Genomic DNA, 11624 nt, shown 5'->3' on the forward strand with positions numbered 1-11624 from the left:
AATAATTGACCCAATTATTTTAACTCCCCTCGGTTAATCCAACAATAAACATTTTATGTAATATGCAAGCATTTCTTGATCAAGGATTTATAACTTAGTGGTCATTTTAGGTAAACTAATTTGGGTTTCATGCAAACAATTATTTAATGGGAATATTTTTCTTGTATTTTAACGTAATGCATATCTTATGCAGGAGCATGAAGTAAAAGCGAAACATCAACAATTGATTAGTGGGGTAAGCAAACTTGTTTGTTTTCTTTACTCTTTTCTTTTGTTTACACAACAATGTGTAACCAATAAGTGCTTCAGAGTTCGATCATTAACTGGTTATCATTACTAATACTCAGGTATCTATTATATTGTCATATTGGGTGTCAACATATATATGGGACATCATAAGCTTCTTATTCCCTTCCTTATTTGCGATGATTATCGTTTACATCATTGGTAAGTCTCCAAACTCACATTTTACATGCATTTTCCAAGGTATATTGTAAGTATTTACATCAGTAGTATCTGTATGTAGAAGCCTTTTTTTGCAGGCTTAGAATAGTTTATTGGAAATATTTTACATCTTTGATGAACTATGTTTAACATTGTGTTATCTTTGTAGGCTTAGAACAGTTTGTTGGAAGTGGTGTTATATTCCCTACAGTTCTCATTCTGCTGGAATATGGTTTTGTAACTACATCTTCAACATATTGCCTAACCTTTTTCTCAAGGTTTGAATGCATAGTAACTTACCAATATAGATCTGCCTTTTCATTAGTGAATTTGGGTTTTATGATATTTTAAACATATTAGACCAGAATTTCTTCAGATTATCTCCAGGATTTTGCTATGCTGATGGACTAGCTTCACTAGGTTTGTTACGTCAAGGAATGAAAATTGGGTCGAGTGAGGGATATTTTGGGTGGAATTTCACTGGTGGATCTATTTGTTATCCAGTTATTGAGGTGTATTTTTAATTTGAATTGAATCTATGAAAGTTGAATGTTTGATCAATGAAAACTAGGATAGATTGAAATCAACTTAGACATATTTTCTTTCTTTTTGACAGGGTGTCATTTTTTCCTTCTAACACTTGGGCTTGAATATTTCCCTCCCCATGAATTCAATGTATTTGGCATAAAGATCTTCCACAGAAAGTTTGTTTCTAACAAAACTGAAAAGAGTTTGAAGCATTACTTTGATTTTTAGGATTACTTGGAAACTCATTTTCGTCTAACAGTTTCGATCGACAACATTGATCTAACGAATTTGAAGCATGCCTACAGTGGTGGAGGGAAAACTAATAAATAAAGGTGAAGTTTGTTTCTAACTCAAGATTTTTTTTGTTTTAGGTGACAATTAATGGATCACAAGCCTCCACACCTCACACTTGGGATACCAGCTGCCTTCTAAAGGGTTGTACCTTTAACTTCTTACATTAACAAAAATCCAATCAAGATTTTGCTTATTTAGTTGATTCTTTTTCTTAGGCATTCTTGACTCGTCTTGGATTAAAGCCTTATTATCTTATCAGCAAGTAATTACTTTTCAGCCACGCCCGGTGGTCAGCCGCCCATGACACCAAGTTCAACATTTTTACGTGGTACACTAGGTGGCAAACCAATGACATGAAGGATCAGGTTATATAGTTAGGGATGTAGTATCAGGTTATATAGTTAGGGAAAACCCCTTAATAACAATGTACTATAACATTAATATCAATGTATTTCAATTTTTGATAACTTGTTTGACATGATGTTATTGGATCAAATTGATTATTTTGGTATATATTTGTGTCCATATTTTTGTATTATGCATAAATGAATATCATAAAGGCACGTCGTAAATGCATATCGTAAATGGCAGTTGAAGTTTATGACACACAAATGCGTGTCATCTTCATTTATGACAAGGGCTTTAATGATACGTAATGTGTGTCATAAACATGCGTCGTAAGGTTATGACACACAAATGCGTGTCGTCTTCCTTTATGACAGGGACTTCCTTGATACGCATTGCGCGTCGTAAATGCGCATCATAAATGCGTGTCGTCTCTCTTTATGACAGGGCCTTCCTTGACACGCATTTGTGCGTCGTCTGAGCGTTTTACGACACACATTTGTTAGACATATAAATACATTAATTTATAAGTGTTAGCACTAACTAAAACTATCAAAAAAACAAAAACCGAAAAATTTATAAATATATTTTTTTTAATTACTTAAATATACATCCAAATGAATAACAAAACCCGATAGTGTGTACACAGCCGCTTTTGTTGGATGGTTGGACATATGATCCTCAAATTTCTTAAACATACCCGACAATCTAGGGTATTTTTAGTCCATAGATAACTCCCCTACGAGAACCTATATTATAAGAAAAAGTATTAGTTAAACGTATAAAAATTAGTATTTTATTATAAATATTAAATTGACAAATACCTATTCCATTGATCCAGGTTCTCCACCACCCACAAAAATTCCTTGGTGACTTTATCATTGAGCTCATTTCAAAAAAAAACCTTGATTGAGGATATATAGTAAAATGGCACGGACACCGTCGTGAGCCGATATACCATTGAACCATTGATTCAAGATAAGGAGCTCTAAATCTTCTACAAGTAAAGAAGTGTATGTGCAATATGGGAAGACTCTGGACCGAAATGTATTTTCACCATATCCGTGTTTATACATGGTTGAAAACTCGATCCTTGATCTAGGACACTGGCCCATGTAAAGTCCGGCCACAAGACAAAACTCATCGGGCCCAAATGACAGTGTACGTCTAGGAAACCTAAAATATAGACGCTCAGCTACGTCCGTTTCAGCAGTAGGACGCAACATATGCAGGAACAACCCATGAATAAGAAGTTTGTCTCCGGACTGAGCTTGTAGGTCCAACAAGTAACCGAAGCTGGTTGTTGAAAAAATATCGCGCACGGGTCCATTCAACCCACTCAAAACTTCATGCAATTTATGGCATGAAGCTTTGACAGATAAGTGACCCATCATCGTTTTGTTTGGAAGCTACAAAATTAAATAAACATTAAGGTTAAATAAAGTTTTATAAAAGAAAAAGAAAGTGATAAATAATTAGAGAAATCACACAATATAAGACTTAATCATTTCATATATTCTATTTACTTTGTATAAAATACCAAAGGAAATTAATTGACAACATTTTTTTTGTATTTTCTATAATAATAGTATACCAAATATAGCATTGTACTTTGAAAATGGTGTGACAATAACATATTTTATAACAAACCCGAAACTACCAAAACAAAATGTTATTTTGTCAATACAATGTACTTCAAAGTATCTACTCATTATAAACATAGAAACTTCTTCAAGTAGTTAGTACATTGCTATTGTATACTATAATAGAGACATAGAAAATAACATACTTTTTCACAAAATGCAAACATGGAATCATAATATATATACAATCGTTAAAATTCCGTAGAAACATTTTTTTTTTCGAACAAAAATGAATATATATATATATATATATATATATATATATATATATATATATATATATATATATATATATATATATATATATATAACCGTAGGTTTTAAGAAAACCTACGGTTTTATATACATACGTACGGTTTCCTTTTTTTTTCTCCAAAAAAAACAAATCACAGCATCGAGAAAATATACAAATGTTTATTTATTGGTTATAATTTTTTTTTAAAAACGGAAACCTTTTACTGCACAAACTATGCATTAAACGGTTGTACACCGTAGATTTCCAAAAAACCTATGATTTTGCTATCTTTTTTTTAGTTTTATAAAAAAAAAATCATGAATTAATACTATATATACAATTCCGCTCATGTTGGATAAAATTTTTAAAAAAAAAACAAAAAAATTTACGTACGGCTTGACGAAACCGTAGGTGTACAAGTCGACACTGCACAAACTATGCATTGGACACTTGTACACCGTAGGTTTCGTATGAAACTTATGGTTTTATTTTTTATTTTTTTCAAATAAAAATTTAACACCATATACAAAATTTACTCATAATCACGAACACGATAAAATTTTGATGAAAAGTAGACAAACTTGATTGTTCTTCCGGTGCTTCATTGAGAGAAAAAAAAAATAGGCAAACCAACAAAACAATGGTGAAAAATGACCTAATCTGAAAAATTAAACATTATATACTTTGGGTTAATGGAGCACGAAAAAGTAAACGGGTCGTAAAAACACTAGTCCATTACCACAAATAGTAGACTTCAAGCAAAAGAGTAGTCAACTCTCATTCACCGGCAGTATATTGACTATTATTTTGTGGGCTATATTTTTTTTGTTAAAACTCATTTTTGACTATTTTTTGATAAACAATTAACAATTACGGCCGTCAGTAATTTTTCCAAATATAAAATCAACACATTATAATAATATGTTGGTGACAGGCAAGGACCAAAAACTTAAACATCTTCTAAAATATAATAGAAAAATAAATAAATTAGGGTTAAAAAAGGCCATTATTTTGGGGCTTTTCCTCTTGTTTTGTAATCGGCGACGTATACAATTTCAGATCGGCTCCAAACGTATCAATCGTTTCAACTTTCACCATCCCCATTATTGAATCGACTGTATCTCTAATCAATCCTGATCCTAAAATGATGAATTCGCCACCTGGTTTGTCGAAAAGGAAACCGGGTCGTCCTCCTAAGCATAGATCTGATTCTGAGCCTCTTTCTTCTTCACCAGGACTGGGTAATGACAGTGTTGCAGTTCCATCACCTCCACCAACTGAGAACTCGGCAGCGACGGCGAAAAGAGGCCGTGGTCGTCCACCGAAGGTTGGCGCTACCACCGGTGGTCATATAACTGTATTTGGTGGTGGTGAAACTCAGGCTGTCGAGACGCCATCTGAGAATTCTTCACGCGAACCTAAAATGATGTCAGGAACGATGGGTAGTAAGAGGGGTCGTGGTAGACCGAGGAGGATCGGAATCGGAACGGTGACTGTACCGTTATCTGGAAATGTGCTCCGGCGAAGAGGAAGACCGAAGAAGAGGGATGGAAGATCAAATGTGGCTGCTAATGGCGGTGCCGGCGATCGTGGATTGGGTTCAAGGTCTAGTCGGCGTTCTGCCATCAACATTGCGAAATTGATTGGAAAAACTCTGGGAAAACCTAACAAGGTAATCAAATCCATCTCTATCTTCTTGTTCATTTGTTCACTTTAAAGTTCTTGGTTCTTTTTATCATTCATTGTTATCGATTCTGTTGTAAACTGGACTTGTCTCATGCGATTAGAATTATAAAAGACAGTTACACGAGGGTCTATCTTGAATGATTCCACTCCGATCTAAGCATGTATACTCCCAAGTCCCTATAATTTCATAGTCAGATGACTCGAATCCCAATCCAATTGATTCATAGCGCAAATACCCAAATCCCATTAACCTAAAAATCCACCGGATGTTTCTAAATGGGTCGGGTCGGGATTATGTGATGCAGGTTGGAGCTGGGACAGCGATTGTAGTGACAGATCCACGTCAGCTTGTGGTTTATCAAGAATTGAAGACCAAATATGACCTTCTGGTAAGTTGCAAAATCAAAACCATTTCCAAGGGTATTTTGGTAAAATAAGGGGGTAAAAGATTTTTGTTAAAAAAAAATATCTTATACTTGAAAAATATGTTAAAATATTAAGAAAAAACATAAGAAAGAATCAGGTGGTCATTATATTTCCTCAAAACTTATAAAAATTATAACCTCTTCATACAAACTCCATTTTTGATGTTGTTTATATCCATGTGTTTGTTTTGACGATTACTACAAGTTTCGTGTTGATCATTTTAGCCAAAAAAAATATATTCACTTTCAGTTTTATAAATAAATGTTTATATTTATTAACTTTTTATAAGTGAAAATGGGTGTTACAATTTATTGGTTTATATTAAAATAAAGAACGTTGAAGTGGTTATGGTGAGATTTTGCTTAAAAACTAAAAAACATATTTTTCAAATAAAAAACCAAGATATTTACTAAAATAAAAAACGTATTTTCATATAAAAAAACCAAGATATTTATAAAAATAATTTTTGACATGTTATTCGTTTTTGAATTATATAGGTGCACAAACAAAAATAATTTTTTGATCCTATGTGAAAATAATTTTTTTCATCCTTGGTTGAACAATAAGAAAAAATGTTGAAGTTGTTTATGTTTACTAGATTTTGTTTAAAAACTAAAAAAAATTATTTTCGAATACAAAACCAAGATAATTACTAAAATAAAAAAAACATATTTTCACATAAAAAACCAATATATTTACAAAAAGTGATGTTTGACATGTTATTTGTTTTCAAATTATATAGGTGCACAAACAAAACCTTTTGGACCAAATTTATACAAAAATACATTTTTTTCACATAAAAAAACTTTTTTTAACAAAAATATTTTGTGATAAAAGGTTTTTATATAGAAAAAAAAGGGTTTTATGTGAAAAAATATGTTTTCTTTGTATAAATATGATTTTATAAAAGAAAAGATAACATATTTTAAACAAAATTTTAAAAATATATATATGTAAAAAAAACTAAATTTATGATGAATTTGTAACAAAATTTTGAAATCTGGACTAAAAGTGTAAATTTTAGATCAAATTTGTAATAAAATTTAAAGTCTGGGTCAAAAATGTAAATTTTGAAAATGGGAAACCTGATGACCGGGAAAATGATGAAATTGAATACAATTCTCGGTATTCGGGACTTAATAAAAAAAATAATATAGAGACTTAATTGAATATGAGTTCAAAATGTAGGGACTGGATTGGAGATTTCCCTACCCTAAATCCTTAATTTCTCAAATATGTTTTTATTTTTTTGTCATTTTTCCTTCTTTGATTTTCATAAATCTTTTTTTCTAAGGGTGGAAAATTTCATAAATGTTTAGTATAGAGTAATACAAAAGAAAAACACTTGTTTTTTAAACTTTTAACAATTTAAACATTGAACTATATAATTATTTTGTGTAGTGAGTAAACATTTTGTTTTTCTTACCATTTATAGAAACAATTTTCCCTGTTTGTTTGTTTTGAAAAAAAAGGTAAAAATACATAAAAAAAATGTTCTGTTACTAAATGAATAATCAAGTAATTAAATCAATAAAAGGGTAAAAAATTATTTGTTCCTATTAAATATGATTATAAAAAGTCTATCAAAATATTGATTCAATTCTTTTGTTCCTATTAAACTTCATTTTCATTCCAAGTTTCCTTACTTTTAAAAAACTATTATTTTTCTGAATTTGTTCATGCATTTTGTATGTACTTATTATCTTGGACAAAATTGGTGCAGCAATCAAAAGTGAAGGAAGTGGTGAATGTGATTAAGCCGCATATAGACTATGAAAACCCTGCTTTTAAGGTGATACAAGAGGTTGAAGCCATGGAAGATATGTGATTGAACCGGATCTTGAAAATTAAGGCAACCAAAAAGATCTTTTTGCTTAAAAGTTAGATGTAAATAAGGTTGTGTTTGACACGTATTAACTAGCTTATTGAAACTTTATGTTTGGTTAACTCACAAAAGTAGCTTCTAATAGTTGTAAACTAGTATACCAATGTTTTAAAAATGATTTCCGTAGTACTTATTAACCTAGCTTCTTTTGGCTTAATCCATTAAGTCATTTTCTTCATATCAAGTCAAAAATGAAACATTAATATACAGTTGTCGAATTTAGACGCTTAACACGTTAAGCCCATTAATACAAAAAGATACAACCCCTTAATGGGGATATAAATTAATATGATAAAAACCTTTATAGAATGTTTTCTTTTCTTGACTTAATAGCAAAAAAAAACAACACAACAAAAAAATCATCTTTAAACACAAACACAACACCAAAGGGCTTTCAGTCCAACAATATAAGGTGTTTGTCTTTCTTTTTTGTTGATGAGGGTTAAAGCGAGTGGTTTAAAAATAAATTAGATTTGGAGTAAATTACACAAATGGTCCATATGATTTTGGGTAATTTGCACGTTTTGTCCGTAACTTGTTTTTTGAACTCAGGAGATCTTTCCTGTTTGTTTTTATTGCACGCTTGGTTTTTGTCTTACCTAAAAATGCTATTTTGTCATTGATTTTTTAATTTATTTAAATAAACACAACCCAACCCCACTTCCATCTCACATTACCTACTCCATCTTATTTAAATAAATTAAAAAATAAAAAGAAAAATAGTCTTTTTAGGTCACGCAACAAAAACAAACTATAGGAACTTTCCAAGTTAAAAAAAATAAGTTAGAAACCAAACGTACAAATTACCCCAAACCATAATGACCATTCGTGTAATTTACTCTTAGATTTGTTGCTCAAAAAAACACAAACTTAGTAAAATCAAGGTAAATGGTAAAAAAAGTGACTCTAACCATACGATTCTCCAACAACTTTGGTATGTAATACTTCTGATTAAGACAGTTAATGCAAAATCAAACATACTAAGACCTAGTGGGAGATAAAGAAACAAAAGCTACATAATCAAAGTAGAATCCGCAAATTTCTAAGACTCACAACCACTAAAAAAAAAAAAAAAAAGTCTGATTGATAAATTATAAGTATCCATATGTTGTAGTAAAGTAACGCTCTGGTGTTTTCTTAGTTAGTTACCATCTGTTGGTAGGTGGCTTAACTTTGTAAATCCTAACAATCCAATTTGATGTTGTGAATGCTTCTTCCAAGTATTCAAGTTTCACGTCTTTATTCCCTATTTCAACCCCCCGTGCTCTGTCATACCTACAACATTAATGAATGATGAGGACAAGGGCATTTATGTCTTTTCAATTATGTTATGACAGATGGAATGAAATTACGATACGCACCCTGGCGGTTTTCCATACTCGGTCGTAAGCTCTCCAAACCGATAATAACAAAGCTTGTACCTACAAATCAATATATATATTTATTTAAAAAAATTAAAAATAAACAAAAAAAAGGAATATTTAAAAGAGAAACTTACATTAGACAATTCAACATCTTGGGAGCTGCTCCTTTATCAACACGATATTCACCATTAACAAGATAATCAGGTTCCTTTATCACAGGGAAAACTCCACCTCCAATTCTCACCATCCACAAAAACCTATTATATTGTTGTAAAATTATTTTCACAGAATAAACAGACTTAAAATAATGCAAAATAAAGAAATTTCTTACTTGTTAATGTCATCAGAAGAGTAGCCAGTAACACCACCAAAAACAACCAACACATAATCAACATCAAGGGATCTCATAATCTCATAAGCTTCATCCTCATATGACGACATTGCCCTTCCAACTGTAGCAATGTGTGTATTGTTCCATGTATTATTGTCCACAATCACAGTTCTATTCCCCATGGCTGTGATTTGATACCCGTAATCCCACCATGACATGATTTTAGCATCTGAAGGAGTATTTTGTCGAATCCAAAAGTATGCTTCACGATAATCATCAAAGATAATCCTCTGCCCGTGGGCACCTCGGGCAGCTAACACAATTGAAGGAGATGAGTAGGCTTCTGATGTCACCCATGTGCAGTGGATTGCGTATCTGCTTAGTAAGTAGAATGCTCCAAGAAGTAATGCAGTTGCACCATTTTTAAGGAATGGGATGCTTTGGTCAAGAGAAGCTTGTTGCTGAAACAAAAGAAAGATGTAACATACTATAGAAGATTGAAGACAATAGAATGAAAAAAGATTCTCACCTTAGATAATCCCTTTGTGCTTCCTGTTCCTTTAGAAGATACTGTTTGACTGGTTTTTCCTCTAATGGCATGGGTCAAATTCTTTATTGTAGCAGATACTGCAATAGCACTTATGAGGCATACTGCAGGTGTTGCAACAAGAATCAAACGAACCATCACACCAGCAAAATACATACTCGTGAGACCATACATCACAATGAAGATTGTGGCGTCTGTTAATCTCTTGAAGCAGAAGTATAAACCCGCTGGAAATAGGAAAAGAAGAATGTGGAAATCAAACATGAAGGATGACCATGCAGTAGGTTGATGCTCAGAGACTGATGCTATAATTGGAATATGATCTTTAGCATATGTTGGATCCAGTAAAGAGTAAAACCGGCCTGTCCATGGTGAGATATAACCAGAAGCTGTTCCTACTCCAAGTGCAATAGCACCCACAGCTACTGCTGATGTTACACCGATCCTCAAAAGGGCTTGAAACAGCTTTGTATCGTTCAACATGTTCTTCACGTAAAGTAGGAAGTAGAATACCTGAATCAAGAAGAACACTCCCATGGCAGCCATATGTTCCCCTGACTGAACATGTTGAAACCCAACAAACCGAATCTGCATTGCTAGCAACATTCCGACTATATACATACAGTTATAAGCGACATACAGCCTCATGGAATACCTACCGGTGATCAACAGGACCAACACATATAATGGAATTAAATTGATGATAAACACATAACCACCCCATGCGGAGACCATGTAGAAGTATCCAAAAGCTGAAGCGAGAGACCAGGCAAGCGATCCAGTATTGACAGCCTTAACGAACAAGTAGAAAGTAAGCAACAGAGCAAAAATGGCAACGCCTTCATTGTCATAAGACCCAGCCACCGACCTCGAAATGTATCCAGGACAAATAGCGATCAAGGCCGCCGCAACTAGACCTGCACCTGAGTCCCACAGCTCTTTCCCGAAGAAATACGCGACGATCGTGGTATTGGAAGCGAAAAATGGAGCAGTTAGCACACAGATCTCGCGGATATGAACCGCGAATCGGAGAAATTTGAGAGTCCAGTAAAGGATAGCGGCGGTGACCATAAGACCTGGATAGAGAGTTCCACCAATGATTCGGCCAAGCGGATACCAACTCTCGGAGTCAAACCAGTTCCAGAACTCGTAGAAACCTTTTTCGGTTAGGTAGAGAGTAGTTCGATAGTTGAAATACGGATCAAATTCATGAATCATACTCTCGTAGCGGAGAACGCTGAAGAGACGAGTGATGAAAGCTAAAATGTAGACGAGGCCGAGGATTGTGACTCGGATCAACAGCTCTTGTTGCTTCGTTTTCAGTTTTAGGGTTTTGAATGAGAATGTTGTGGACATGGATGACAGATCGGGCTTGGAGGATGCTTGATTGGACGCCGGCGACTGCAAAGACTTCGCACCGCCCTTCGCGGCGTCTACTTTTCCAACCATGGTCGATGAGTAGACCTGTGAACGATCAACTGAACAAAATTTTGTTATAGATGATGAATTTTTGGTCAGGTTTAGGAGAAAACCTCAAAACCCTACGGCGGATATGGTAGAATAGTAGACTGGTGTGGTGGTGTTTCAACTCTGAAGTCGCGAGCAAGATCCAAATTCCAAAACCTCACCAACCAGCTTTTTTTCCAACGAAATGATAATTTTGGGGGTTATTTACCGGATGACTATATAAAAATTATAAATATATGTAAAAAAATAAAAACAAATTTATCTGTTTTTTTTTATAAACCAAAGTGGCCTACCTGGCAAGACATTTAGGTAAGCAAAAATATTTGAAATCTGTGGGTCATTTCTACAACCCTCTGTAATAGAAGAGAGAGACCAAACGGCTGCAACATGTAATAAAACGTCTGTTTGTTTTTTAACCTCTGTAGACTG

The 11624-nt window shown here is 33.4% G+C and overlaps 2 protein-coding genes across 2 annotated transcripts; one reads left to right on the forward strand and one right to left on the reverse strand.

Moving 5' to 3' along the window:
- The first annotated feature begins 4478 nt into the window (after positions 1–4478).
- Positions 4479–7643, forward strand: LOC111882660 (putative DNA-binding protein At1g48610). The gene is made up of 3 exons (XM_023879033.3): positions 4479–5161; positions 5481–5564; positions 7325–7643. The coding sequence occupies exons 1-3, from the start codon at positions 4634–4636 to the stop codon at positions 7427–7429; spliced, it is 717 nt and encodes a 238-aa protein (XP_023734801.1). The 5' UTR covers positions 4479–4633; the 3' UTR covers positions 7430–7643.
- Positions 7644–8402: 759 nt separating this feature from the next.
- On the reverse strand, positions 8403–11388 carry LOC111882659 (dolichyl-diphosphooligosaccharide--protein glycosyltransferase subunit STT3B). Its single transcript, XM_023879032.3, has 5 exons — positions 9711–11388; positions 9182–9642; positions 8985–9107; positions 8848–8907; positions 8403–8761 (listed from the first exon to the last, which is right to left on the reverse strand). Exons 1-5 carry the CDS (start codon positions 11175–11177, stop codon positions 8632–8634), a joined length of 2241 nt encoding a protein of 746 aa, XP_023734800.1. The 5' UTR covers positions 11178–11388; the 3' UTR covers positions 8403–8631.
- Positions 11389–11624: the final 236 nt, after the last annotated feature.

This window comes from Lactuca sativa, chromosome 2 (assembly GCF_002870075.4).
Source record: "Lactuca sativa cultivar Salinas chromosome 2, Lsat_Salinas_v11, whole genome shotgun sequence".
Taxonomy (NCBI): Eukaryota; Viridiplantae; Streptophyta; class Magnoliopsida; order Asterales; family Asteraceae; genus Lactuca; species Lactuca sativa.

Coding starts and splice junctions, on each gene's coding strand:
- LOC111882659 (XM_023879032.3), bottom strand. CDS start 11,177: ATGGTTGGAAAAGTAGACGCCGCGAAGGGCGGTGCGAAGTCTTTGCAG. Junction 8,908..8,984: donor AAGATGTTGAATTGTCTAAT/GTAAGTTTCTCT, acceptor ATTGATTTGTAG/GTACAAGCTTTGTTATTATC. Junction 8,762..8,847: donor GAGTATGGAAAACCGCCAGG/GTGCGTATCGTA, acceptor TTAATGTTGTAG/GTATGACAGAGCACGGGGGG.
- LOC111882660 (XM_023879033.3), top strand. CDS start 4,634: ATGATGAATTCGCCACCTGGTTTGTCGAAAAGGAAACCGGGTCGTCCT. Junction 5,162..5,480: donor CTCTGGGAAAACCTAACAAG/GTAATCAAATCC, acceptor TATGTGATGCAG/GTTGGAGCTGGGACAGCGAT. Junction 5,565..7,324: donor AGACCAAATATGACCTTCTG/GTAAGTTGCAAA, acceptor AAATTGGTGCAG/CAATCAAAAGTGAAGGAAGT.